Raw genomic sequence first — 26,950 nt, forward strand, 5'->3', positions numbered from 1 at the left:
AATCACCCAGACCTCAGCAAGAGTTTCACTAGATAAAACAGGAACACACTCCTAAGAAGTTAAACATTTAACACCTGGGCAGCAGAGCACAACACAGAACTGATATGCTGGAGGGAACAGAAGGCAACAAGAAGCGCCACCAGTTGGACGCACAAATAACTTGCACGTTCAGTCTAAAGCTACCCATGAGTGGACACTGTGGACAAAAGTTGTTACCTAATTTTTTTTAAAAAAACCCTCCCCACTTGTAGGCTTCCACCATTTTAAAATTCACACTGGCAATTCAGTTCCCTATCTACTATCTCGACTCTAAGCTGGTTTAGAAATAACAATGTCATTTTCACTTTTTAAAGCCACAATAACCCATTCTGTAACTTTGTTATTATTAAGACGGCTACCTTCTTCTAAAGCAGGAGTGGGCAACTTATGGCCCTCCAGACGTTTTGGCCTACAACTTCTATCAGCCCTAGCCAGCATAGTCAATGCTGTGGGATGTTGGGAGTTGTGGCCCTCCAGGTGTTTCTTCTTTTTTTCCTGACCTACATGTTGCCCATCCCTGTCCTAAAGGCAATGCAAGGGGTGTATATGGAAATAAGTGGCCTTTATTCTTCCTCTTCAGGGACGTTCCCCACTGAAAAGCATGTGACCAACTTTACATGCATCTGTGTGCAACAGTGGACTTCAGCTGAAATGAAAGGACTTTGTGCCATAGAATAAAGAAAGCTAAGCACAGACCAGTAAATGAAGGTGGAGATTATTCAATCTCCTGGCAAGAATACTGCAGGAGTTACTGCATCACTCCAGGCCCAGTACTCTGAGATGACCAAACCAGAACCAATCCACACATTAGGACAAAATCAGATGGTGGAATTCTGGATTGCACCACTACAAATTGCAGCGGAGAAGTCATATTTTGAAGATACCCCCAACCTGGCGCCGTCCAGAAGTTTCACACAACAATTACCAGCATTCCTGACCACTGCCCATGTTGCCTGGGGCTGATGGGAGTCGAAGTCTAAAATATCGGGAGGGACCGAGTTGGGGAGGGCTGTGGTTAGGGTTACATTTAAACCTCTAGCTATAGCTAATCTACTGATTTATTACATTTTAACGTAGGGAGACTTTCAAAAAGAGCCCCCACCCCACTCTATCAGTCCGGAATCTCCCCAGCAATTCTGCCACTTGTCTAGACCGGCCCTGGGAAATGCGAGTTAGGCCTCCACGTGCCACTCTGAATCACACACTCGTGGGCATTGAGGTTAAAACGATGCCCGGTAGCGATGGTGTCACCGCGGGATTTCCCGCCACCCCCCCTTGTAGAAGGTCGTCCGATCCACCGCCACCCACGCTCCCGCGGGCTTCCAGCTCCAGTCGCTCGTCCACCACCGTAAGCTCCCGAAGGAGGAATTGCCCGCCCAACGGCCCGATCTTGTTCCGCCTCCACCAGGAAGCCTCCGCGTTCTCCCCCCACGCCACCCTGGCCCGCTTCTGCCGCCGAGGAAATGCCCTGGTCCAAATTCCACTACCTCGCTTCTGACGCCCAGATCTCCCTCCTCCTCCCAGTCCCCGGCGGCCAGCTCCCTCTCTCTTCTAAGCCGGTAAGCAAATAGCCGGGAGCAGGGACCTCAGCAGCGTCCCCCCGCCCGCGCCCCGACTCCGGCAGACTTCGCCGTCGCGTGCGAGCAGGCGAGGGAAACATCGCTTGGCTACCAACAGACGGTGGTGCTACCGCCGCCGGACCGCGCCGGGCGGGATCTAGCAGCGCCAAGGCGCGGGCAGACAGGGCAGCCGGGACGAGAAGGCGCCGGAGAGGCGCGCCATTTCCCTCCCTCGCAGACACTCGGCGGGCCGCGCTGGGTCCTCCGTACCGCCCCTTTCCTTCCTCACCCCCTTGCCCATGGTGCCGACGGCCCTTCTTTCGGATGCTGGTCTCAGTGCAGGGCGGCGGCGGCGAGACAAGGAGAGATTGCCACGTGTGCGTTGGGCGCAGGCGAAAAGGCCGGCTGGGCAATGTTCGTCCGGCCACCCCTTTCCTCGCCGACCGCTTGTGCGAGCGCAAGCGGAGCGCAGTCAGAGTGGCCTTTTGGCTGCCTCTTCGCGCCGCATACAGCTAGCTGGCCAAGCCTCGGCTGCCCCGCCCTCGGCAGCGCTGGCGCCGCCCAGTTGATCAATGGCGGGGGAGGAAAGGCGTCTCAGCCCGCTCAGCGTCGGTGGCATGGACTGAGGGGCGCCTGCGTGCCAGACAGTCCTGTTCGTGGTCCGTTGTGCGCCCTTTCGCGTGCTCAGAGGGGACTAGGCTGGCGGGGTCGGCATCCCGCAGAAAAATCCGAAGCAAGGAATCTTGCCTGCGGCCAAAATGTTATATGTGCCCGCCATACCTAATATTCAGTCAATTTATTTGGGGTGAGAGAGAGATTCCTCAAGTTCTCGTCCACTTAACTTTAACTTAGTATTCTATGCAAGTGATAGATGCGAGAAGTAGATTTTAACGAACTTCACGTGAGTAACTTAAGGTACAATAAATTAGAAATGAAAACAGATGTCCATTACCTGCAGAACAGTTGGAGTATGCGCCAATGTTACCTGTATACACCGACTTCCTCCTTTTACACAAAATCTTTAAAAATGTACCGATATTAAGGTTCCATGGAATTTACTCTGTAGAAATTTGCATGAGATTGCATCTTTAAATTGTTGAATGGGTCACGGCAAATTTCTAGCATATACTCGTTGGAAAGTTACTTTTGTGGAAGCATGCCAGTTTACATCTGGCAAGAGATGAGTTTCTTTATATGAACATAAAGGGGGATCTGTTCCCAGTTTTCTAAACATGTATAGCAGGGGTGTGAAACGTGTGGCCCCCCAGATGTTGCTGGACTGCAACTCCCATCATCCCTAGCTAGTGCAGCCAATGGTGAGGGATGATGGGAGTTGCAGGCCAACAACACCTGTAGGGCCACACAGTCTCCATCCCTGATGCGGGGCCATCTCTGCCTTACTAATTTTGCCTGGTTGTATAGTTTTAAACTATACTGGTTGTATAGTTTTAAAGCAGCTTAGTTTTTCAGTTCTACCATTACAACACCTGAGCATTTGATTCATTATAATCAAGATGATTTGTCTTATCTGTATATTCTCCAATTTAGGTTGGAGAATATAACTAGTGAGGGTCCTGGCCAATTAAAAAAGTTCAGTGAAGAATGGTAGAGTTATAGCGGTTCCAGTATTTTGCTTTGAAGGACAGGTGTCTGTTGTATTCAACCATTTTTATGCCCGCCAAAAGATAGCCTCAAGTTTCTCCTATATATAATTCATTATTGTTATTATTCAAGGATATGTGCTGCTCTAGAAAGAATATGTATTGCTAAAGTTATGAGGATTTATACTTATAGTTATAAAGCTCCCATTAAAAAAAATGGTTGAAGGGGAAAATTACACAACATGTATCAAGTTGGCATTTTGAGGGCAGCAATGAGAAGTGGAAATGCAGCACATAGCCTGACTGGCAGATTTAATCTTCCAGAATAGTGGCTATTCCCCCCCCCCCCCAAGTGGCAGTGGAAACCAGGAAGGAGGAGAGCAATGCAGTATATATTGCGATGTGTATGTGGGAAGGACAGGAATTTTGCCACAGTCACCTGTGTTTAAGAAGGAGTGCTTGTGCGCGCGTGTGTGTGTGAGAGAGAGAAAATGAGACAGGAGCGTTGCTGCCTTTGTTTGCGAGTATGAGAGAGTGGGGGGACGGGTGCTACACGTGTGGGGGAGAAAGAGGGGGGTGAATGTTGTGTGCATGGGTGAGGAAGAGGAGGGAAGGATATTGTGAATTCTTGTTCTCTGTCATACACAACAGTAAAGTCATCCATATCTATTCCCTATCCATAAAATTTGTAGAACCTTTATACATGCTTCATTCTTTGACTATATAACCTATATTTCAATTTCAATTGTAGCTCTGGTTGGCTCACTTCCTGGAGTGATCTGCTCTGTATGTATTTTAAGATCTCTGCCTGGATTCTCTTGCCTTGCATTCCATTGTAACAGCAATGGCCTGCATCCCAGAGTTGTAGTAAGAGACTTTGTCTCATCGTTAGCCTGTCTCACCTGAAGTAATATTAATAACAACAATGGACTATGTTATGTTCTTATTGCACTTGAACCTTTGGCCAAACTATAAAGATAATAAAAACATGGATGTAAAAATTACTGGGGCAATACAAGGTTGTTACAGACTTACCATGAATTTAAGATTTGCTGACCTCCCCTCCCCTCCCCTCCCGAAATGGCTCATGTAATGCAGTGAATTGCTTGCTTGCCTGCCCGCCCCTCTCTCTCTCTCTGTCTACACACACACACACACACACACAAACTCTAGGACCAAAATCCCTTCAGTTTAAGAGAAGAGCTGAGGTGCTTCAATTCTCTCTTACTCTGAGAAACATAGATGTTGTAAGTTAAGGGACCTGCTTTAACTTCTGTACCATGTAAGAAATAAATAGCCTCTACCGCAACTGTCCCCAGCCTAGTGCCCTCCAGATATGTTGGACTGCAGCTTCCATAATTCCCAGCCAGTATGGCCAAAGGCTGTCTTCCCACATGGAAACCTTGGCCAATGGGCATGCTGGCTGCGAATTATGGGAGTTGTAGTCCAACACATCTGGAGAGCACCAGGCCAGGGAAAGTTGTTCTGCTGTCTCACACACTTGCTTACTATTCCCCATGCTGTTTCAGGCCTAATCCTCCAGAGGAGAGGGAGTGTGAAAATTGGGAGACAGAAATCTTCCTAAAGAAGGAGAAGATGATCTAATTGGCTGGGAGAGGTTGGAGCTAATGGAGTCAAGCCATTAGGAAATGCTCCCTGCGGGGAGTGGACTCAGGAAAGGAACAATCTTTAATAAGATATATATTTATTTAAATTCTAAACTTTTAATTCTGACACCCAACCCCTTGCAAAGCTTATCTTAAGCTGCAGAGTGGGGTCTGAAAGCATGTGGTGCAGCATTTTTGATGAAGCAAAGTGCTTCTAGGTCTGATTAGTGCCTGGATGAGAGGCTGCCTGAGGGTCATGTGTATGTTGCCCTGAAGTCTGTGATGGAAGAAAGTCAGAGTATGAATGTAATAAATAAATAAATGTTGAACCGAAAGCAAAACCAGCAAAGTAACTAATCAAGCATTATCAAACTTGCTCTGCTTATACATTCTAAGAATTTAATTAATTTAAAATAGGGCACACATGTTGCACAGGCCAATCCTATGCATGTTTGCATCTATGAGTATAAATGTGGTACTTGTGCTTCACTCCCCCCTGCTTTTTGCTGAGTCATGTGTTGCTTGCCCCAGTGCCCATCTGCCCCCAGTCTTGTATCCTTCACTACATCCTTCATCTTTGGACCCCTCCTCCCATTCTCAGGGCATCTCTACTCCAGCCTAAAATCCTGCATTTAAAACAGGGCTTTCTGCTTTCATTTTAAATGTAGGATCACATCGACTCCCTTTTTCACGTGCTTCCTTTCCCCCTCCTTCTCCCTGTATCTGAGTCTTCCATTATCTTTCATTGATCTCACTCCTCTTCTCGCCGCTTTTCCTCTTTTCACGGAGGAAACTCAAGCAGAACACAATGGGGTAATTTGATAGCTGTATTTGTAGAATACAAATAAAAATCTGCAATGTATTTAAAAATGGAACAAAGGGCATTTAATGCAGGAGACGCCCTGGAGGGTCACGGCGTCATGTAAAGAGTCCGCAAACTTCCGTAAAGGAGCAATGTCAGTCACAGGATAAAAGCTCCGTGTGAAGAAAGCCAATGTAATCCAAATCAAAGCATAAATCTTCTTTTATGAGATGTGGATCAGCCTGTGCATCCTAGGATGGAAAATATGATGCAGTGAAAGTCCAGTAATAATGATACCACATTCCATCATTGAATCAGAGTTCCTGAACTGTGCTAGTCACCTCAACACCCTGCTGTCCTGGTCTTGCATCCCAACGGTCCTGCAATCTAGTGAAAGGTTGGTGCTTCCAACTACCCCTCATTAGATCAGAGACTTTCCATCATGGAATGTGGAGGGGAGGTAAACACATGGAATCAGAACCTTTGGAAAGCAAGGTAAGGAGCAGTGTTAGAAACACACACACCCAAGACCTCTGAGACAAGGAGGAGGCAAAAGCATCCCCCACTCCTGTAACTGGAGGCTTCCTTTTAATTTTGGATCAGGCCTGGAACCTGCAGGAAAGCAACAGAACTGAGACCCACTCCAGAAATGATCCTACCCTGCAATGGCGCTAGTCAGGGTTCTTGTATTGGGGGGTGGGGGAAGTGGGCCATGGGTTATTTGGGGGTTGTTTCCCCCTCTAACAAGCCACACCATCTGGGTTCAAACAACATGACAAGCTGTGCCCTGGCAGGTGAGCAGGCAAACGGCATGTGCCATGGCTTAAGCCAACATGGCTTGTTTGACCTACTGTGATAATGGGAGCAAGGTCTATTTGTAGCAATTAAGCCTGCTTTTTTGTTTCCATATAACAAGCACGTATTGAAGAAAGTCTAGAATCGCTGTTATTCATATATTCGCCTTCCATGTGAAAACAATTGCTCATGACAACAGCCAAAGCTTTAAAGGAACATGAAAAAGGACATCTCATAGTTACCAATTCTGTTCTAAAAGCTATTGCTTTAATATTACATTTACTGAAGTGGTATTGAATGCCATTAAATCATAGCGTTTGCAAGCCTTTCCTCTGAAAAGAAATAAATAGCTGGTTTCTGGACAGCACCATATCAGCAGGCTTGGGCTGCAATTCTGTGCCATCTTGAAGTATGGCTTCATTTGCATGTGTGCCAAGTGCAGGATAAATTACCACAGCAATCTAAGTGCAGGCCAACTTTCAGCATAGGCGAAGGAAGCATTTTTATACTTAAGAGGCTGTTTTCCAGGTGTCTGCACAAAATGAAGTGAGGCGGGTGGCTACCAGGGAGAGAGCGGTTTCTGTTGTGGTGCCCCAGTTGTGGACTGACCTCAGAGAGATTCACCTGGTGCCTACATGGTAGTTTTTTTTGGCACCAGGTGAAGACCTTATTTTCCCAGGCATTTTAGTCTCTCAGTTTCTGTTTTAAAATCTGTAAGAGAGCAATCCTATTGTCCCTGGGTGAGTGTACCACGGACCATAGGTTTGTTTGGATTCCCCCTTCTGAGGTGGGAGACAGGGCTCCGATCTCGGAAGGGGGAGTCAGAGATCTGACCCTCCCCTCTTGCCCCCTCGTTGCCAGCGTGGAAAGAACCGCACCACCTGTCATCCAAGGTTGGAAAAGCGACCTCGGAGGAGGAGGAAGGGGGCCGTTCCAGTGGGCAAGGAGGGGAGAATACTGGAGAGGCCAGGATATGAGTTATCCTGAGCCTCCTCTAGCTTCCTCCCCCCCACGCCTTTGCCAGATGGGTGAAAAAGCCCGTGTAGTGAAATCTGCAGGGTGGGAGGACAGGGAGGCAGGAGGACATCTTTGCCTCTGTCGCTCCTCCCACCCCGCATTTGATGGTTAGATGCCTCTGAGTTCGGGGGCTTCCAATCACCAAGAATGCAGTTGATAGGATGGTGCCGTTAAGGCACAATCCTATCAAGATAGGCGGCCGCCTCCAAACTCGGAGGTGACCACCTATCCAAAGCAAGGCAGGAGAGGCATGGGGGGGATCGTTCCCTCCGCACCTCTCCTGCCTTGCTATTTTTCGCTAGACAGCTGTTTTCGGCTGTCTTGTGGGGCTGGGGGGGGCGACCAGGAGAGGAAGCTGCCGTGCAACACGTTGGATGTGTCCTACGTGCAGCTCTGCTCTCCTGCCCCGGAACGCCCCTTTTCAGTCAGTCCGCACTCCTCTTCTGAGCATGGAGGACAGGGCTTCTCCATGCTGCCTCTGTGGCAGTGCGGACAAGGGGGGAAGTCAGTTTTCTGGGAACTGACCTTGGAGCGCGGGCTCTGAGGTCGGTTCCCAGAAATGAGCATATCCTATGGCCCTCTAGACACTGTCTAGTGGCCATAGGATTGCTCCTTTAGTGTATTTTTAAATCTTTACACTGGTACTGGTTTTAACTTTGCTTTTATACTGTCGTTATTCTGTAGCTTTTCAAGTTTTTTAGTATGTTTTACCGTGCTGTACTTTATAATTTTAATTATTGTGAACTGCCCAGAGAGTTTTGGCTCTTGGGTGATACAGAAATGTGATAAAATAAATAAAATACGCACAAATGTACATGAAAATACCAAGCACAAAAGAATGGGAAGTTTGGCTTTCAGTGCCACACGCAATCTACCTATGAAATATGTGGGAATAAAACATGTTTTTCCTTGACTACAAGGTAAAAATAGTTATTTTGCAAATAATAATCATTTGTCACATATTTGAAATATTATTTTGCAAATAACGATAAAGTACTATACGTGTTTTGTATTATAACATATTGTTAGATTTTCCATAGCTTTAGATTGCAGAAGGTGGAGCTTTCTGGCTTCATGGGAAGAGCTGAAGATGTTCTTAGACAATTAGAATTATGAGCCTTATTTTGTTCTCTAAGGAAGATAATTAAACTTGGTAAGAACCTCAGCTATCAACTCATTGTACATGTATTAGTGGTGAAGCTATCACTATTGCTAGAACAATACTGGACAGTTTCCTTAATGATTCTGATGAAGCCTGTTTTGCATAGAAGAATTTGTATACTGATTAACATTTCAGTGGTTTCTTTCTAATAAGAGATTCCACATGAAAAATTATTGCTTTACTAATAGGTTCAAGGTAAAGAGGTGCCTATTATGCCTCTGGGATTTTCAAGAAAGCTGGGGATGTTTGACCCCTGCAGTCCACACCTATAAGTACCTTTAAGTAAACAAAGGTTTACTTAATTGGTAAGTGGAAAAACACCAAGTAGTGATCCCATGGATTGTTCTTACTAAAATTTCAGAGAGGTTGTGCTCATGGTTTGTTGGTTATTGCAAAAACAACAAAGAATCTTGTAGCATCTTAAAGACTCTTATGGCATCTAAAAAAATTGCATTTCTTTCAAGCTAGTCTTCTAAACAAGGCCCTTCAACATATTTTTACTTCTTGACAATTTCTACTCTAGGTTTTAAAATTAAACCATGATATATGTTCATAATGTACATTCAATAATATATTAATATATATTCAGTGTCCACTGTATAAATCAGTAAAAACCTTACTGTGGACAATTTTACTGCTAAGGTAATTTATATTCCCACTAAGCAGCATTCCCCCCCCTCCACACACACACACACATTTAAAGACTAATAGATTTACTGTGTCATAAAGAAATGCAAGTAGTACAGTAGGCCTGCAACATTCCTATGCAAAGCTCAAATTATGCTAGATAAGAGCAGTGACCATTCACATCAGTAATTTGTTGATAACACAATCTTTTAGCTTTGCTGAGTTAATGTAATAACTGTAGAGGGAGGAATCCCTGGTTATTGTTAAAATTGGCCTGGTAGCTTTCAGGTTCTCAAGGTTACCCAGGACTAATGTATTCAAAGAGTCAATGCGTGAGGATGAACAGTGAACTGAACACCAAAGTGTTTTATCATTTTGGCCACCCTCTCTTTTTACCCATGTAACTAAGGGGCTCCTGCTGCACTGCTAGGAAAGTGCGGCTTGTTTTCACTTGCCACTTGGGCAGCATCTTCCACCTATGTATGTCAAAGCTTCACGCTGACAATGATTCATTATTTTTACATGCAGTCTTATTCTGTGTTACACATTATTATTACGTTATGCTAATAAAAGGACAATTTAGGTTGCAATCTCATGCATGTTGAGACAAAAAAAAGTCCTACAACTCCCAGCGTTAGGGATGGACGGACTCCTCACTATCCACGCCACCAGGCAGTCGTTGAATCCCTGCCAGCTGGCTAGCCCTGTTCAGCTCCCTGGGCGAGCTGCTGCACAGTCTGTGGACGTCCTGTGAATGCCCAGTAGCTGCCCGACCCCTCAGCAAGCTGCCAAATTGTGAAAAAATGGTGGCTTGAGTTTTTCTGTAAATGTAATGTTGTGTAAATGGCAGCCGAAAAGGGGCCATTTACGCAACAATGCAGGCATAAATGGCCCCTTTACGGCTGTCATTTACGCAACATTACATTTATGAAAAACCCCAAGTTGCCTTTTCTTTTGGGGGGGCAAAATGGTGGCCTGTTGAGGGAACTGTTGAGGGAACTCGCAGACAGTGCAGCAGCCAAGCAAACGGGGTTCAGTAAGTGCGGTGGTCTGCAGAATAGGGTCTGGGAAGCTGGGGCAGCGGGAATATGCCAGACACACACCCCCTTGGACTTCCACAACATCTCTACCCAGCATTACCCAGCCAGCCATTCTGGGAGTTGCAGGACTTTTTTATGTCTAAACATGCATTGGATTGCACCCTTAAATGATTTAGAGAGCAATCCTATGCCCTCTAGCCAGCGTCTATGGGGACATAGGTTTGTCTGGTTTCTGGGATTTGAGGTTGGAAAGAGGGCTCTGACCTTGGAGCCCAGAGACTGCGCCCCCCCTCCCCCTCGTAGCCAATGTGGTTCTGGCTACGTCTCTGCACTTGGAAATGGAGGCTGCAGAAATTGGGTACTCAGCAGCTTCCAACTTCAGAGCCCAGAAACCATGCTCTCCCCTCTCCCTCGTAGCCGGTGCGGTTCTGGCTACATCTTCATGCTCGGAAACAGAGATGGGGAAAAGGGGGCAATCCCAGGCACCAGGAGAGGAGGAGATTGGGGAAGCTGCGTTATGCAGCTTCCTATGCTCGCCCCAGCCTCCTTCCCTCATGCTCAAAAGTGCTGCGGCTAGACAGGTGAAATTGCCTGTCTACCGAAAATGCAGTGCGGCCTGAGCATGGAGGTGAGGATCACTTCTGTGCTCTGGCCTCCCTGTGTTGGATACTTGGCACCCTCTGACTTTGGAGGCTGCCAACCACCGTCATAGGATTGTGCCCTTAGATGTTCTTTTATAGATTGCACGCATTGCCTTTGCAGTGGATTAAAAAGAATGTCCTCTTGATAATTACTGTTAGGGCATAGAATTGAACGGGAACTCAAAGGTCACCAGTGCAGGACATCCGCTACTACAGCATTGCTGATAGATGGCCATCCAGTCTATGCTTGAAAACTTGCAACAAAGGCGAATGCGTGAGATTCTGAGGCAGTCTGTTTCAGTGCCAGCAGCTTTTACTAGAAAGAAGTTCTTCCTAATATTCAGTTTAAATTCCCTTTCCTGTAATGTGAACCTGTTGGTTTGGGTGCTATCCCCTGGAGCGACAGAGAACAGATTTTGTTTGAAAGGTTTATAAACCACTTTTTAGGGTTAACCTTCACAAGGCAGTGTATAACAAGACTTAAAACCATAAAACATAATAAAACATTAACAAGAGCAATGATAAAATTAACAGTTAAAAGTAGAGAGCACCTTATATACAATGGCTGGAGTCCTAACTCAGTTATAGGCAAAAGTATAATTCATCTAGCACAGGGGTGCAGAACCGCAGGCCCATTCCAATCTGGCCCTCCAGGGCTCCCCAAATGGCTATGCCCCCTTTCCCTGGCCACCGGTGGTTTCTTGGCTTTTGTGCAACTTGTGCTACAGGCTGAATAACTTCCTCGCATGGGCATCCACTGGTAGGGGCAAGGGGGCACAACTCCCCCCCCCCAGTTCCAGTCATGATGTCATTCTGAGAGCAGTGCCAGAGGCTGCAGTGCAGCGCCCACCCTGTCTATCTCTACTTTCAGTTTCCAGCCACCCAGGGAAGACTCGGAACAGGACAGAAGGGTAGTAAATTAAACATGGGAGGGGGGATGCCGTTACATTTAATCAGTGCCACGGGAGCTCCTTCTCATAAGGCAAAGAGGTTGTAGCAGGCAGCAACATGACCAGTCTCCTCCACGCTGAAGTAGCTTCTTTCTGAGAGGGGGAACAGCACCTTGTGCTGCACACACCCACCCCATTGATCTCTACTCTCCGGTTCCCTGTAACGGGTGGACGAGTGAGGCCCAGCCAGGGGAGTTCAGTAAATTAAACAGCCACTAAGATTCCATCAAGTTCAGTTGAGAGCTCAGTTGAGAGTGCGTACAATGCGGATGGGAGAATGCAGACCCGGAAGGGACGGTGAGGCCAGCTTTCTGCCAGGCCAAGCCGGGCAGTGCCATGGCCTGTTAGGCCCTTGGTTTGGTAGCCTTCGGGAGCACCTGCCTCATAAAGCAAACAGGCAGCAGCATGATGGGCTCCCTTGCCGACTGTGAGGATGCAAATCACTGACTTCCCATCCTGTTCACATGGCATGGGCTTCTGGTTGAGTTCACTTTAATTTAAACTGAACCAATGAGATGTTTTCCAGCCCACAGGAGAGGTGAGGTGAGGTGAGGTGTGGGGAGAACACAGGAATGTCACCCATCTAGGAAGTGGGTGGCAGGGTTGTTGTAAGGACAATCCCTAGCAGTCCCAGAATCACAAGGGTATATGCACTCCTTATGTACACTGGCTTTTGTGGTTTAACTCCCCCCGCCCCAACGTGCATAAAATTGGGCTGTCAATGTTGTTATGTGAAAGCACCTTAAGACCCACAAAAGCTGGGAAAGTGCAGAAAGAGAACATAAGAGAGAGGGAACTGACCCATCATCAGGCTAGTCGTTCCAAATTTCAACCATGGTCATGGGCATCTGCAGGGAGGGGCAATTGACTCCCTGGGGATGAGCCATAATCTCCAGATTCCCAGCTTTCATTTGCAAAAAAGCAAGTCTATAGCCTTGCCTCTAGACTAGAACCCAAGATATGAGGCAAAATGTGCAGCCACTATTCTGCCCATTCGTTTTGTGAGTAACTTGCCACCTTTTCATGTTTTTAGCCAATGAATACAGTCACAGCAATACCCACTAGCTGGGTGTGTTAAGCTTTTTAGGGGTCTTCCCTGTTAGGAAGTAATTGCAGCCTCATAAAAAACAATTTAGAAATCCAGGAGTTTTCTGTAGCTGGATGTGGGCAGTAGCGTGTCTGCCAAGAAAGAAAAGGTAGCAGCAAAGACAGGAGTTGGTGATCTTTCTAACTCAGGACTTGTTAATTCCCTCCGCCCCCAAGTTTTTAAACATTTAAAAATTACCCCAACAATGTGGGCAGATAAACTTCATTGTTATTATACCCATATTGCAGGACATAGAGCTGTGGCTGAGCAAGTGTGGGTTACACAAGTCCTGCAGAGTAGCCCAGCGTTGTTATTCCCATTTTGCGGAGGGGTGTGCGTGTTAAGAGTAGAGTATGACAACTCTGCAGTGTAGTCCAGTGTTCTTGGTGTTTTAGGGGCATGCAGATGGGACTGTGAAATTATAGCTGCAGGGCAATTTATTAAATGTTAGAATGGGTTGTTGTGAAATACATGTAACATTAAGAGAACCTGCCATTTTTAGCTCTTGTAGGAGGCCCAAGTGAAACCTCTCCCCACCTCTCTCTCAGCGATAGCCTCAGAGCTGAGACCTCTCCACAGAAGTTAGTGCTTTCTCATGTATTGTAGAAATAAAGAAACCTCTTAGGAAGGTACCTAAATCTATTGTGCATTGCCTGTAGAACAGAATCTAGCTGTAGGCTGCAAGCTGAGTGGGTCACCTCCCCCCATTAACCATGCCCCTTGGCCCAAAGGGCCATTACAGGGGTGAAGGGTATCATGGAAATAACTGAGGGTTTCAGCTGTGGGTGGAAAGACATTGTCTGGAAGCAACAGCAGGGAAGATCTGGTATACAAATTTCTTAGAGGCTAGATCTACCTATCATGGTAGATCTGGTGCCCAGGCCTTTTCACTACCTAGTCACTAGATCCACCAGAAACGGTAGACCTGTTCTCTGTTTAAATTCTGCAACCATACACAAAATGTTCAGTTCAAGGGGAAATAAACAACTTCAGAAGAACATTGCTGTAGTTCAAAATTCAAGCCATACAAAAGTTGTATTGTTAGCTGATGTAAAAAGTGGCTGACAACAATGTGAAAAGTAAAGTAAGTAGTCCAGGCTCCTCCAGAACACTAAAACCTGATCAAGCATACTGATTTCCCCTTCCACTGTGCACAGACTTGACTGCTACTCTGTAGAGTTGCTTCCCATTTTAGTGTGAAGTTAGAGCAGTTTGAGGCCCTTCGCGACAGATGATGGCATCACAATCTGCTGCCAACCAGCTGCTTCCCTCTTGAAAAGCCGCATTTTCCCAAATTCCTTTTACTCCGGCTTTTTTACTGAAAGCAGCTCCCTGGCAGGTTTTCTCACAGTGTGCCATGTCCCCCACCCCCCACATTAAATCCTGGGTGTGCCTCTGTGACCTGGCAGTGACGTGGTCAGGGGGGTGGGATGTAAAGTAAGGTCAAGACTTCTCCAAATGTGCTATTTCGACTTATTGCAATTCCCTATATTCACTATAGTGCATCTCTACTAAAGAATGAAGGGGCTGGCCATGTTCCTCCCCACCATTAAATTCTGGGTGTGCCTCTTTGACCTGGCAGTGTCCTGGAATGCTCCAGTCCTTCTTATTTCCCCAATGGAAGTAGTTTTTCCTATTCCCATTGAGAAAATCCCTAGGAGTGCAGCAGCGACCCTTCACATTACTGCAGTAGTGGGGACACTCAATCACCTTAGATAGGCTTCTTTTAATCATTAACATATCCCTCCCCCTTTTGTGCATGTTTACTCAGAAATAAGAAATAAATTTTGCTCCCTTGCAGTGAAAAGGTTAAAGGCCAGTGTGGTGTAGTGGCAAGAGTGTTGGACTAGGAGCTGGGAGATCCGGGTTTTAGTCCCCACTCAGCCATGGAAGCTCACTGGGTGACTTTGGGCCAGTCACAGACTCTCAGCCCAACCCATCTCACAGGGTTGTTGTTGTGAGGATAAAATGGAGAGGAGGAGGATAATGTAAGCCGCCCTGGGTTCCTTGCAAAAGGAAAAAAGGCGGATATAAATGCAATAAATAAATAAATAAATAAAAAGGCTAACTTTAGTAATTCGCCGTTAAAGCGCTCTTTCGCTTCTCTGGTGCTCTCGTAAATTGCTATTGCGATGCTGTGCTTCTTTGATATACTGTAGTTTCTCTGATGTAAAGTCATTTCTCTGTTGTTATGTAAAGCCTCTTCTCCAGGTTATCGCTTTATTGAAGTAACAATCTTTTGGTATTTACGGGAGCTTCTCATTGTGAGCAGGCATAAGGAGAAAGGGAGGGTTGGAAGGGGGGTTGGAAGGAATAGGCAAAAGTGCACACGTGGGGAAAATGGGGTGGGAGCAGTAACTCCGCAGCAGATTGCTGGGGTGTGGTGAAATTGGGGTGGGGGGAGCTCTCAGGAGCCTTCAGATGCTGCACTTGAGAACTGGGAATTTTGGTTTCTTCAGGGAAATCTGCACACATAGGGAAAATTAGTTGCTCTCCATTCGTAACGTAGTAGCAGCGGGGAGCCTGGACAGGGGCAGGAAACAAGCCTGTCTCATTGGTTGAGCAGCCCCTGTTCAGTTCTACTCCCCCTGCCCCACCGGGAAGTATGTTCCTTTCAAGCGCTGAAAACCAGATTTTAAAGGTATGCTATACTCAGCTTATCTTGCTTTGTGTGTCCCTGATGGACCAAAGCCAATTCCATGAAAATCCAGGTAATACTCCAACGTGCTTCTCATTCTGTTGTCGTGAAGATCTGCCCCCCGGTGCTCTTTAGATGTTTTGGATGTCAACTCTAATCAGCCCCAGCCAGCATGGCCAATAGTCTGGAATGCTGGGGTTGCAGTTCAAAACATCTGGAGGGCCTCAGATTGGGGAAGACTGTTTTAGTATTCACCAGTGTTTCTAATAGGGATGTACGAAACTCCACTTACCTGGCTCCGCCGGGTTCCGCTGGGGGGGGGGGAGGCGCTCCGTCTCTCCCCCCCAGAATCCTGGCCGGCCAGCTCTGCTCTGCGGGTATTCCGCGGAGCCGCCGGCCGGCTCTGCCAGCAGCTGGACATCTGGCCGCTTGCTAGCAGGGACGCAAATGGCGGCGGCTGTAGCCACCGCCGTTTGCGTCCCTGTAGTCAGCCATGATAGGCTACGTAAAGACTTACGTAGCCTATCACGTCTGGCTTAAAACAAAAACAAAAAAAACGCACGTACACAAATGGCGGCGGCTACAGCCATTTGCGTTCCTTATTTTTTGCCGCCTTAGTCTACGTAAATATTTACGTAGACTAAGACGGCGAAAATAAGGGGGAACGCAAATAGCGTCCACTACGTACGCGGTTTTTTTGTTTTTTTTTTAAGCCAGACGTGATAAGCTACGTAAGTCTTTATGTAGCCTATCACGTCTTGTAAAAAAAACAAAACCCGACAAGACTGCAAATGGCGGTGGCGGCAGCCAGTCGGAAGACCAGCTGCCACCGCCGGAGCCGCCGCCACCCGGAAGATCCGCCCCAGGTAAGTCTCGTCCCGGGGGGGATCAGCGGGGGGGGGGTGGCAGGCCATTCCGCCACAGATTTCAGGGGGCCGAATGCACTGGCATTCGGTCTCACCGAGATCCGTGGCGGAATTCTCTGCCATCCCTAGTTTTAAGAAGAAGGAATTCATTCTAGGACAAGGCATGTGAAGTTGTCAATGGGCAGTGGGGCCATAAAATATACAATATGATATTCTTAGGACAGGTGCATTTGGGTGTTTTTTTTCTCTTGCTCCTGGGAGTTGTTGTTTTTATGGCTCACTCCAAATAAAGTTTTATTAGAGTTCATGATGCTTCTTAAATCTGACATTCTTCTGCATTCGTGTTGTTCAGTTTCCAGGATCTTCTACTACTCTGTGTAGGGTTCTAAATGTCATGGAATGTGACACTAAGCAACAAAGAGCACACACAAGGAAAGTGCACAGGTGCGCTGTAGCAGTATGTGCTATGCGTGCAAATTACAACCACAAACTGCTGTGCTTTGCCCCTGCCCCCCTGGAAAAATTCCAGCAGACGCCCATACTTCCTTGGAGGGGAGGGGTGGTGAAAAGCTGAAATCGTTTAGTCTAAATTGGCAAGAGTTCCACTCTGGCCTGAACAGGCCTGGAGTCTAGAACAACATGTGATAATGCACACAGGTGGTTTAACAAATGCGTGCAGGCCGCTCCTCATGAAATGGAGCTTCCTTACAGGCAGCTAAATCTTTAAAAGAAAATGGATTTCTTGACAGTCTTCATCTCACTGAGGGAGTAAACCTGTGTCTCGATTACACCACTTCAACCTACAGGTGGGGGACTCACATGACTGAATGTACCATCATACAAAGCACTTCACAAATACTAGTGAATCAGAAAACAAGCAGTTTTGGTTAATTCATCCTCTTCTTCTGTTCACATGGAGAACACTTTTATTGGGTCCTTTTTGCTGTCTGCTGTCTGAATAGACTGTAATTTTTGCTATATTATAAACTGCTTAGGAAGCTTTGCTGTATAAAAATTTAGAAATTCAAATAAATCACTAGTTAGGTAGATCAAAGCCAGCCCTTTGATTTGCACACTCATTTGTTGTTCTGTTTGATTATAGTGGCTCTGTTGATCATCGTGATATTGGAGTGAAATTTGGTGTACGTGCTCAGGACACAACTGTATGTTTCAAGTGGGAATGCCAGGTCAAACCTTGAACCCATTTTCAAGGGGGCAGTAAAAAGGTAGAGCACATCACAATAAAAGTGTCTTATAGCTGTATCTGTGTTCTCACAATAATTACTCAGTGGTCTACATGAAGGAGGAGCTCACAATGGGATTGGGGGGGGGAGTGGGTTTTATGCCACTCCACCAGGGCTCAGAGTCTGCATCTCTCTCACAGCCTAGAGCTCTAGAGTATGGGGGAAGGGTTTTCAACAGCTCAGTGTCCTCCTGACTCTCCCCTCCCATAATTACTGCTAGTACGATCAGCCCAGTATTGTTGGTGTCATTGAGAAGGAGACCGATAACTAGGGGCTTCTCTATATTAAGCGAAAAGCCCACATCCTTACCAGAGCTTTCTTCTTCTGGAGTCTTTCCGAATTTATGATGTGCTCCTTTAGATGGCAAACGTGGTTTGGAACTGAAAACTTCCCTTCTCGGCAATGCTTTATACGTTTAATGAAACAGTGCCATCTACTGGCTGAATTGTAGCATAATGCTGGCTTTCCACGCTGCTAATATTACACCATTTCCTTTTATTACAGCTTATCTCCAATCTTTTTGAAAGCAGGATAAAGGGGGGAAAGCGCGGGAGGTATCCTGGAGATTGATGATGTCATGTAAAGGACCCGCAACCTTCCATGAATGACCAATCACAAGCGTGCAATAAATTGCTCATATGGAGAAGCTCTAGGTGTCCTCCTGAAATAGTAACTCTTACAAATGAAGGTGGGGGAAGGATGGGGTGCGATGGAATGATGTTGGACAATAAGATGTCACTGGTTCATGCACTGTGACCGGCCAGCGCACTGCATGATCTCAGGTGCACACATGGCTCTACTCAGCTCTTTCTCCTTGGAGACCATACTAGGAATCAAAGCTGGAAACTCTTACATGTGAGGCCTGTGCTTCCCTACTAGCTATAGCTCTACAGAGGCCCTCTTTAGTACAAGCCCATATTGTGTATGGAGGGGAAGACAAGGGGATGTGGCATGGGTTGGTTCCTGGGAAATTACAAAGCCTCTCATTTCTGTGGGGTTAGAATGTTGCTCCAAAGGGTGCAAGGTCTGGGTTCTAGTCCCGCTGCCTTGTTTTTTCTAAAGTGATTGTTACCAGCATGACTTCCATGCTAAGACTTTATCTCTGGGATCCCCAACATGGCACCTGTGGATGCCAGTGGGCCCATGGAACCTCCTTTGGTGCTTGCCAAGATCCCCTGTGCCTCCCTAATTGAAAAAATAAAAGATTCATTATTTTTTTTACCTTGTTCAGGCAACTGCTAAGCAAAGAGTTAGCTTGCAGCCACCCACCATCTTTGTTTACTTTCCCCCAAATGCCTCTGCCCCAATGTGGGCTGATAGACTTTATTAAGGAATACAGATGGGGTGGGGAGCTGCAGGCCTCAATTTGCAGCACACCGGCCAGCACGGGCATTGTTTTAGAAGAGCACAGCTGGGCATGTCTTCCGAGCTGTGCCCTGGATCTTGAGCATTGCCCCAGTGCCATCATCTGTCTTAATACAAGCCAGTTTCTTCCTTCTGAGCTCAGTAGTCTTGCAGTTACTAGGAGACATTAGGACTTATTCCCACAGCAGACCAATAGCATGAAGGCACAAGTCTTTTAAACTAGAGGGGAGACTGCCACCTCTCCTTCCACAGTCTACTCATTGTTTTTTCTCTCCCGACTTTTCTGGTCTTATATACTTGCTGCTGGCAGCTTGCTTGCAATGAAATTGTGAAGAGGAAGGGGGAAGGGCAGGAAGAGATCCCTGTGAAACACTGGTATTTCACACAGCATCTGATTTTACTGCCCCAAACTGGCACCTTTGGCTTCTGCAGAAGTTCAGTAGCTTCAGCACAGCGACAGATTTAATTAGCTTCCACAAACGTCTTTCTCCCCATCCACATTAACTTGTCCAATATAGCTGCAGGCAACAGATTATATTAAAAGGAGGTTTAGGATTATATGACATCATGATCCAGGAAGTACTGGGCTTTTGAATAGGTTTTACAGTTTTAAAAAAAGAGGAAAAAGCCCTCAGCCACCTTACCTCATAAAGCTAATTTAAGGCACAGTCCAGTTCATATTTGGACAGGGGAAGTCTACATGTAAATGGAATGAGAAGTGCATCCAGAATTATCCGGATTTTCATGAAATCGCCTTTGGTCTGGCACAGGCACACAAAGCAAAAAATGTGGAGTAAAAACTACCTTAAAATCCTCAGGTCAAACTGCACTTTAATCCGCCTTACTTTGCAGTTGAATGGGCAGTCTCACTAGTAGAAGTGAAGGTCATCAACCCCATAGATGCTGCTCAGCCAATGAGAGAAGCTCGCTCCTGCCCCTTCCATGCTCCTCTGCTCTAGGAAGTCTAATGGAAGAGATGAGTAGAATCATAGAATAGTGGGGTTGGAAGAGGCCTACAAGACCATCGAGTCCAACCCCCTGCTCAGTGCAGGAATCCAAGTCAGAGCATCCCTGTCCAGCCTCCTCTTGAACGCCTCCAGTGTGGGGGAGCCCACCACCTCCCCAGGTAATTGGTTCCATTGTCGTATTGCTGTAACGGTCAAGACGTTTTTCCGGATGTTCAGCCGGAATCTGTCTTCCTGTCACTTGAGCCCATTATTCCATGTCCTGCGTTCTGGGATGATCAAGAAGAGATGCTGGCCTTCCTCTCTGTGACAAAGCCAGAGAACAGACTGACAGGTAGGCAGACAGGAGGTGCCTAGGTGCTGCACAGAGGGAAACGGCTGGAATTGCCTCCCTCTGCTAGTGCTTTGGAGGCAGCAGCGGCGGTGGCTGCTGCTGCCTCCACTTCCCCAATCTGAACTTAACTTCCTTCTCCTCTCCACAAACACACAAGAAAATCTCACACACAGGACTATTCTTAAGGGGAGACATGAATGAATCAGCTGCTGCTATCTGTGAATAGAAAAACCAAACTGCTGCATTAGGGGCGACCCGGTGTGATTCCGTGATTGGGGAGGTTTGTTCCCAGCCCTTTCCATGCTCCCTTCCTGTACTGGCCACCATCTCTCCTTCCCTTCTGGGTATTCCTTAGTTGTAGGTGTATTGTGGAACTGTGAAGTTGCAGGTGTATTGCATGACTGCGACATATTGAGGTTGGCCAACCTCTCTCTCCTTCCCTTCTGGGTATTCCTTGTTTGGAGGTGTATCATGCCACTGCAAAGCTGTAGGTGTATCACAGTAAGGCGACTGCAAAATACCATGGCTGTAGGCTCCTGCTACTGACTGCCCTTTCTCCTTCATTTCTGGGTATTCCTTAGTTGTAGGTATACTGCATGACTGCGAAATTGTAGGTGTATTGTTACTGCAAAGTTGCAGGTGTATTGTGACTGCAAAATACCGAGGCTGGCCGCTCTCTCTCCTTCCCTTCTGGGTATTCCTTAGTTGTAGGTGTATTGCACTACTGCAAAGTTGTAGGTGTGTTGCAGTAACGTGACTGCTGGTCCTGCTACTGGCTGCCCTTTCTCTTCAGCTCTGTGTATTCTTTATCATGCACTACATATAAATGGGCTACTCCAGTATTGTGAGTAAAACAGTATTGTGCTACTATGAATGGGAAAAGGAGGCTACTTAATGTGAAAGCAGCCCTATTCCAAATGGGAAAAGAGGGAATGTGGGGGGAGGGGTGGCCGCACCCCTTGCCCACATCACTTGCAGGTCACAGTCAGGTCAAAGAGGCATGCCCAGGATTTAATGCAGGGGGATGGAGCACACTGCCGTGGAACTGCTCCGGAGCCGCATTAAGAAAAACAATGGAGTAAAAGGATTTTTTGAAAATGCGCATTTCAGGACGGATGCTGTGGGATGGTGGCAGATTGGCGACAGCATCATGTCTTGCAAATGACCCCAATGCACTCTACCAACGCATTAAATCGGCCATGTAGATTGGCCCACAGAAAAAAAAAGCCCTGTGACTCCCAGTGTGGCTGGCTGGGGAATACTGGGAATTATAGGACTTCTTTCTGTCTAATTATGCATAGGATTGTGCCCTTAAGTATGTGTGACCTTCACATACCCTCCAAAATTCCTCTGACGTGTTACCTCTCTGAAAGGAGCCACTTGGCTTGGGTACTCTCTCCCTCCCTCCTCCATTTCCAATTACCATTCTTCCTCTTCTTCCCTCCCCTGTCCTGGTCTTCTTTCTCTTCCTTATTCCATCCAGAGCATGTATTAGGGAATTCTCAAGAGAGGAATGTTTTTTTTGGCAAGAGAAGCTTGAAGAGGATTCGCCGTTTGCCTTCTCCTCCTCCTCGCCCAGAGGATTGGCTTCACGCAGTTGCAGAGGAAGGAATTCGGCACTGCTTTGTTTGTCGGTTGCCTTTCTTCACCAATAGGTAGGGTCATATCTCAGTGGCAGAGTACATGCTTGGCAGGGATGGCGGAGAAATCCGCCACGGACTCCAGTGAGGCCAGATTCTTTAGAATCTGTGGAATTTGGAATCCCCTGGAGTCCATGGTGGCACTGACTACCCCCCCCCCAAATCCCCCTGGAACGGACCTACCTGCTGCCGTCTGTCCAGTGCGTCCGCTGCTGGGCTGCTGCGGCTGCAAATGGTGGCTGGCGTAGTGGCCGCCATTTGCATCCCTACGCTAGGCCGTGATAGGATACGTATGTATTTACGTAGCCTATCACGGCTAAAGCAGGGACGCAAATGGCGTAGGGGACACCATTTGCGTCCCTGCTTTAGCCGTGATAGGCTATGTAAATATTTACATAGCCTATCACGGCCTAGTGTAGGGACGCAAATGGCATCCCCTACGCAGGACGCCATTTGTGTCCACAGCAGCCCGGCAGCGGCTGGAGGCCCCGCTGCGGATCAGCCTGGCCGACGGCTCCATGGACTGACCGCAGAGCACAGCCGTCCAGGCAGGATTCTGGGGGGGAGGACCAGATCGCCTCCACCCCATCGAGGATTCTGGGAGGAGGATCAGATCGCCTCCCCCTCCGCGGACCCCAGCGGAGCCAGGTAAGCGGGGTTTCGTACACCCCTAAGGCTTGGCATGCAGAAGGTCTCAGGTTCAATCCTCAGCTTCTCAAGGTAGGGCTAGGAAAGAATGGACAAATGGTCTCACTCCGTATAAGGTTAGCCTACGTTCCTAGCCACACGTACATGCAGGTGTCCCCTCTGAACAGTATAAGGCAGCTTCCTGTGCTTTAATAAAAATAGGAATTAAATTTGGGGGTGGGGGGTGGAGAAGAGATTTTAAAAAATGCTCACTTATACAATCCTAACTATGTCTTCTCAGAAGTAAGGTCCATTATGTTCAATGGGGCTTACTTGCAGGAAAGTGTACGTAGGATTCTACTTACGATTTGCAGCCTGATCTTCTGCACTTACTCAGAAATAAATCCTGAGTTGTGATCATGATACTACAGGCTTAATAAACGGCCCACCCATTTCTAATCCACTGAATTGACTACCCTATGCATGTTTTGTCATTTGTGTTTTTTCTTTTTGCATGGACTGTAGCTTCAGTGGTAAGAGAAAGGCACGTAGTACACACTCAGATTTCTCCATAAGTTTGCCCTAGTTTTGAAAACAGACTCTTTGGCTGAATCCTGGTGATGTCTTGGCACAAATTAAGTTATGGGGAGGAAGGTACAATGAGAGCTTGCACATAACAAGGAGAGTTTCATGAAACAAAAACAAAACATCTGTTTTTAGGAAGAATTGCTGGAGTTCAGAAAAACGAGAAGGGATTGTTGTGTGGAGGGAAACAATGAGGAAGGGGAGGCTGAAAGTGCTCGGTGGTGAGCGAAGAAGGGTTCTCCATTTGCTCAGAGGCACTCTTTCTTTCACTGCTTTCATTGGTGATATATAAACACATTCTAGTAATTCTATATTTGCATGCATCTATAATCTGTCTGTCTGTCTAATTAGGAATGTGCATTGAATTCAGAAGTTTGAAGCCCAAGCAGAACTGGGCAGACTTATGTCTCTAAAATATTTTGGTTTAGTTTCTCTAAACACTGCAAGAGGAGGGAGGGAATATGGTTGAGTGTCTGACAGGTCCACATTCTAATTCTAGGGCTACAAGATGATGTCATTGGGAGAGATTTGGCTTCTGGGACCATGGTTTATCCATTTTGGATGTAGGACTGCTGGTAGGAGATGGACTGCGCCTCAGAAAGACTGGGAAGAATGTGTTTGCAGGAAGAATGGTGAGTTTAAACCAAAATCTGTGGAAGATGGAGACAAAAGCCCAGAGGTAAGGACTAGGGATGGCACGGGCTTCCAGTTGGGGCTTGAAGCCCAGTGAAAAAACCCCTGTTCAGCCCCCCTGGATGCTTGTCCATGGACCCCAGCTCTTGCTTGACTCACCACGTGCCAAGTTGGGCAAGTGTGCGGGTGCCCAGTCCATCAGAGTGCCGCCTGTTGCGGAGAGGGAAAGAAAGGAGCACCTCTCTTATACTTATGTAAAATGACCAGCCTGTCCCTCCCTGCTGCCACTGTAGTAGGGGTGGGGTGGGGTGGGAAGAGAGGTGCTCCCTTCTCTGCCCCTCGCTACAGCAGTGTCAGTGAGGGACAGGCTGGTTGTTTTACGTAAGTGTAAGAGACTTACATAAAATGACCAGCCTGCCCCTTGTTGCTGCCACTGTAGTTGGTGAGGGCAGAGGGAAGCACGTATCCTCTCCCCCTGCCCCGCTACAGTGGCAGCAGCAGTGGCGAGAGACAGGCTGGTCATTTTCTTTTACACTTACTGTATGTAAAACAACCAGCCTGTCCCTAGCCACTGCCTCTGCTCTAGCAGGGGTGGGGGGAGGAGAAGGGAGCACCTATCCTCCCCCCAACTACAGTGGCGGCAGTGGGGACACCCCCGCAGCCACCTGCTTCTCGATGCGAGCCGCCATCTTGCATAAAAATGGTGGCTCGCATCGAGGAGAGGGAGCTGTGGGATGTTTCCGGACTGCTCGCCAAGCCCTCCAGGGCTTGGGCAGCCCAGCTCACGGGGGCTGGCAGCAGCAGGGACTCTGCAAGTGCCTGCACTTGGCTGACGCAAGGGAGTCCGTCCATCCCTAGCAAGGACTACAGATAAGGGCTCATGCACTGTAATAGGAGCTGGAAGGGCAACTGTAGTGAGGCCTATTAAACCTCTTAAAAAAATGCAGGCAGGTCCCTGAAGCATAAAGTTCATGGCTTTTGATGTTCTTTATACTAACACTCAGATTACAGAAATAAACAGGATGAGCTTGAACACTTGATTTAAGAAGGTAAATATGACTTAATAGGTATACCTGTGACTTGGTGGGATGACTCTCATGAGTAGAACATAGCAGCTGAAAGATATAACTTGATCAAAAAGAACAGAAGCCACAAAAGGGCAGAGTTGCACTATATGTTAGAAATGTATATACCTGTACAGAAATTCAAGAGAACAAACCCTGTTGAAAGCTATGGGTTAAAATGAATTGAGCAAAGAATAAAAACAATTATGTGGTTGGCGTTTAGTACCAAGCACCCAGCTAAGGAGAAGATGTGGATGATGCTTTGCAAAAACAAATTGCAGATATTTCAAGGAAGCATGTAGTAGTAGTAATGGTTTTTTTTAATTACCCTGATATCTGTTGGGGAAGCAACTCTGCCAAGTATGGTTTCTCCAGGAAATTTCTGACTTGCATTGCTGACAACATTCTCCTTCAGAGGATGGAGGGAAAGACAAGGGGATCAACCATCTTGACTGATCAATAGAGCACAGTGGGATTTGCCCACATACCCCCACCAAGAAAGAAAAGAAAAAAAAGTATTTAAAGATTTAATCGCATTAACTTAATCAGTTAAATAATTCAGTGTGACCTAGGCTAGGTCACTGACTGGTTTTGTTTTGGTTGTCCAGTCCCATTGCTTCTCTTTCCTGTCTGACTCTCTAGTTTCAAGCGGGCTTTTCATTCAGGCCTGTCCGATCCTGTCAGGGCAATGGGAAGGTGTCTGCAGTCTAGAGATTCACATGACGAGGGCCCCTTGCTCCATTCTCCTTAGGGAGGGCACTCTTCCAGTCACTAGATTCGTTATTACTAGTTTCACTGTTGGGCCCCTCTTCTCAGAGAACTATCAAAGCTTTCAACAGAGGCTGCCAGCAGTTGTAAGGCAATGTTCAGCCAATCACATAATTCCAGGGAGTCTTGAATAGGGCCAGCCCCTCAGATACCTTTTGGATACCACTTCCCTCCAATTTGTTAACTTTTCTGTATTAGAGCAGGGCCATATAGGAACCAACTGCTGTATTAAGAAGAGAAGGCACAATTCTGAAAAGCAAATTCCCCCCTCCCTTTGCAAGGGGTCTGGTTCCTCTAAAAGGCTTAGTTGGTGTAAAAAGGGAGGTTCAAAACCTAGTAGGCTTTGATGTTCAAATATGTACCCCATTGTCCCCTCCCTCTCTACAAGGAATTATGTTCAAATTTGTGTCTCTTCCCTCCAAGGAGATCTAAGTGGCAGACATGTCATTCCCTCAACCCCTTTTTATCCTCACAAAAAACTTGTGGTTATGCTGTGAGATAGTGAGGCCAAAAGTCACCCAGGGATCTAGCTACACATGGCTATATAGGGATCTGACATGTTTAATAGTAATTCTTTCTTGATAGATTTAAAAAAGCATGTTCTTAAAAGTATAAATTGTGTAGTTCTGCTAGAGTTGCCACCTCTCCAAGATTGACCTGGAGTCTCCAGGAATCAGCATTAATCTCCAGGAGATTGTTGAAAGCAATCCTTGAGATTTTAGCAGTTTAGTATTGTGTAAAATATTTGGGACAGGAGAAGGAAATCTCCAGGCATACCTTCAGCCATATTTGGCAACCCTATTCTGCACTGGGGTCCTTGTGGGGTTGTGCTCTCTTTGTATTGTTGCCTCGCACAGAGACTGCTTATTGTACTGTGCTGATACTGAAAGGCTTTGAGCATGAGCAGAGTGAATAGTAGAAATGTGTCTGTACAAATTTCTTTTGTAGGAGAGAGTTCATCTTTAGAAAATATGGAAACGTATTCAGTTTGGAGAATAAAAATAGTATTTATATAGTTATAAATTAGTATTTATAATTTATATGAAAAGTATTTTATGAGTACTTCACTGCGCTGGCATTCGGCCTCCCCGAGATCCGTGGCGGAACTTTCGTACATCCCTAGCTGGAACCATCAAGTGAAGTAGTGCTCTCCTTGGGGACTTTGCCCTCTTGTTTCCCCAATGGAAATAGTTTTTCCCATTCTCATTGAGAAAATCCCCAGGAGTGCAGCAGCAACTCCTCACATTGCTACAGTAGTGGGGAAACTCACTCACTTTAAGTAGCCTGCTTTCAG

At 46.8% G+C, this 26,950-nt stretch overlaps 1 protein-coding gene and 1 long non-coding RNA gene across 2 annotated transcripts in view; one reads left to right on the forward strand and one right to left on the reverse strand.

The window, feature by feature from the left end:
• ATP1A1 (ATPase Na+/K+ transporting subunit alpha 1) overlaps nucleotides 1-2,136 on the reverse strand; it is a 31,881-nt gene extending 29,745 nt beyond the window's left edge. The window contains exon 1 of the mRNA XM_084835405.1: nucleotides 1,888-2,136. Within this exon, the coding sequence (XP_084691531.1) occupies nucleotides 1,888-1,899 (12 nt within the window). The 5' untranslated portion in view covers nucleotides 1,900-2,136. The remainder of the gene's footprint in view (nucleotides 1-1,887) is intronic.
• The window catches only part of LOC146353003 (uncharacterized), a 54,504-nt gene continuing 28,873 nt past the window's right edge, over nucleotides 1,320-26,950 (forward strand). Inside the window, exons 1-2 of the long non-coding RNA XR_014787924.1 lie at nucleotides 1,320-1,598; nucleotides 23,691-23,823. This is a non-coding gene — a long non-coding RNA (uncharacterized LOC146353003). The remainder of the gene's footprint in view (nucleotides 1,599-23,690; nucleotides 23,824-26,950) is intronic.

The sequence above is a fragment of the Heloderma suspectum genome, chromosome 2 (assembly GCF_057233095.1).
Source record: "Heloderma suspectum isolate Gila_16-S chromosome 2, 16-S_ref, whole genome shotgun sequence".
Lineage (NCBI taxonomy): Eukaryota > Metazoa > Chordata > Lepidosauria > Squamata > Helodermatidae > Heloderma > Heloderma suspectum.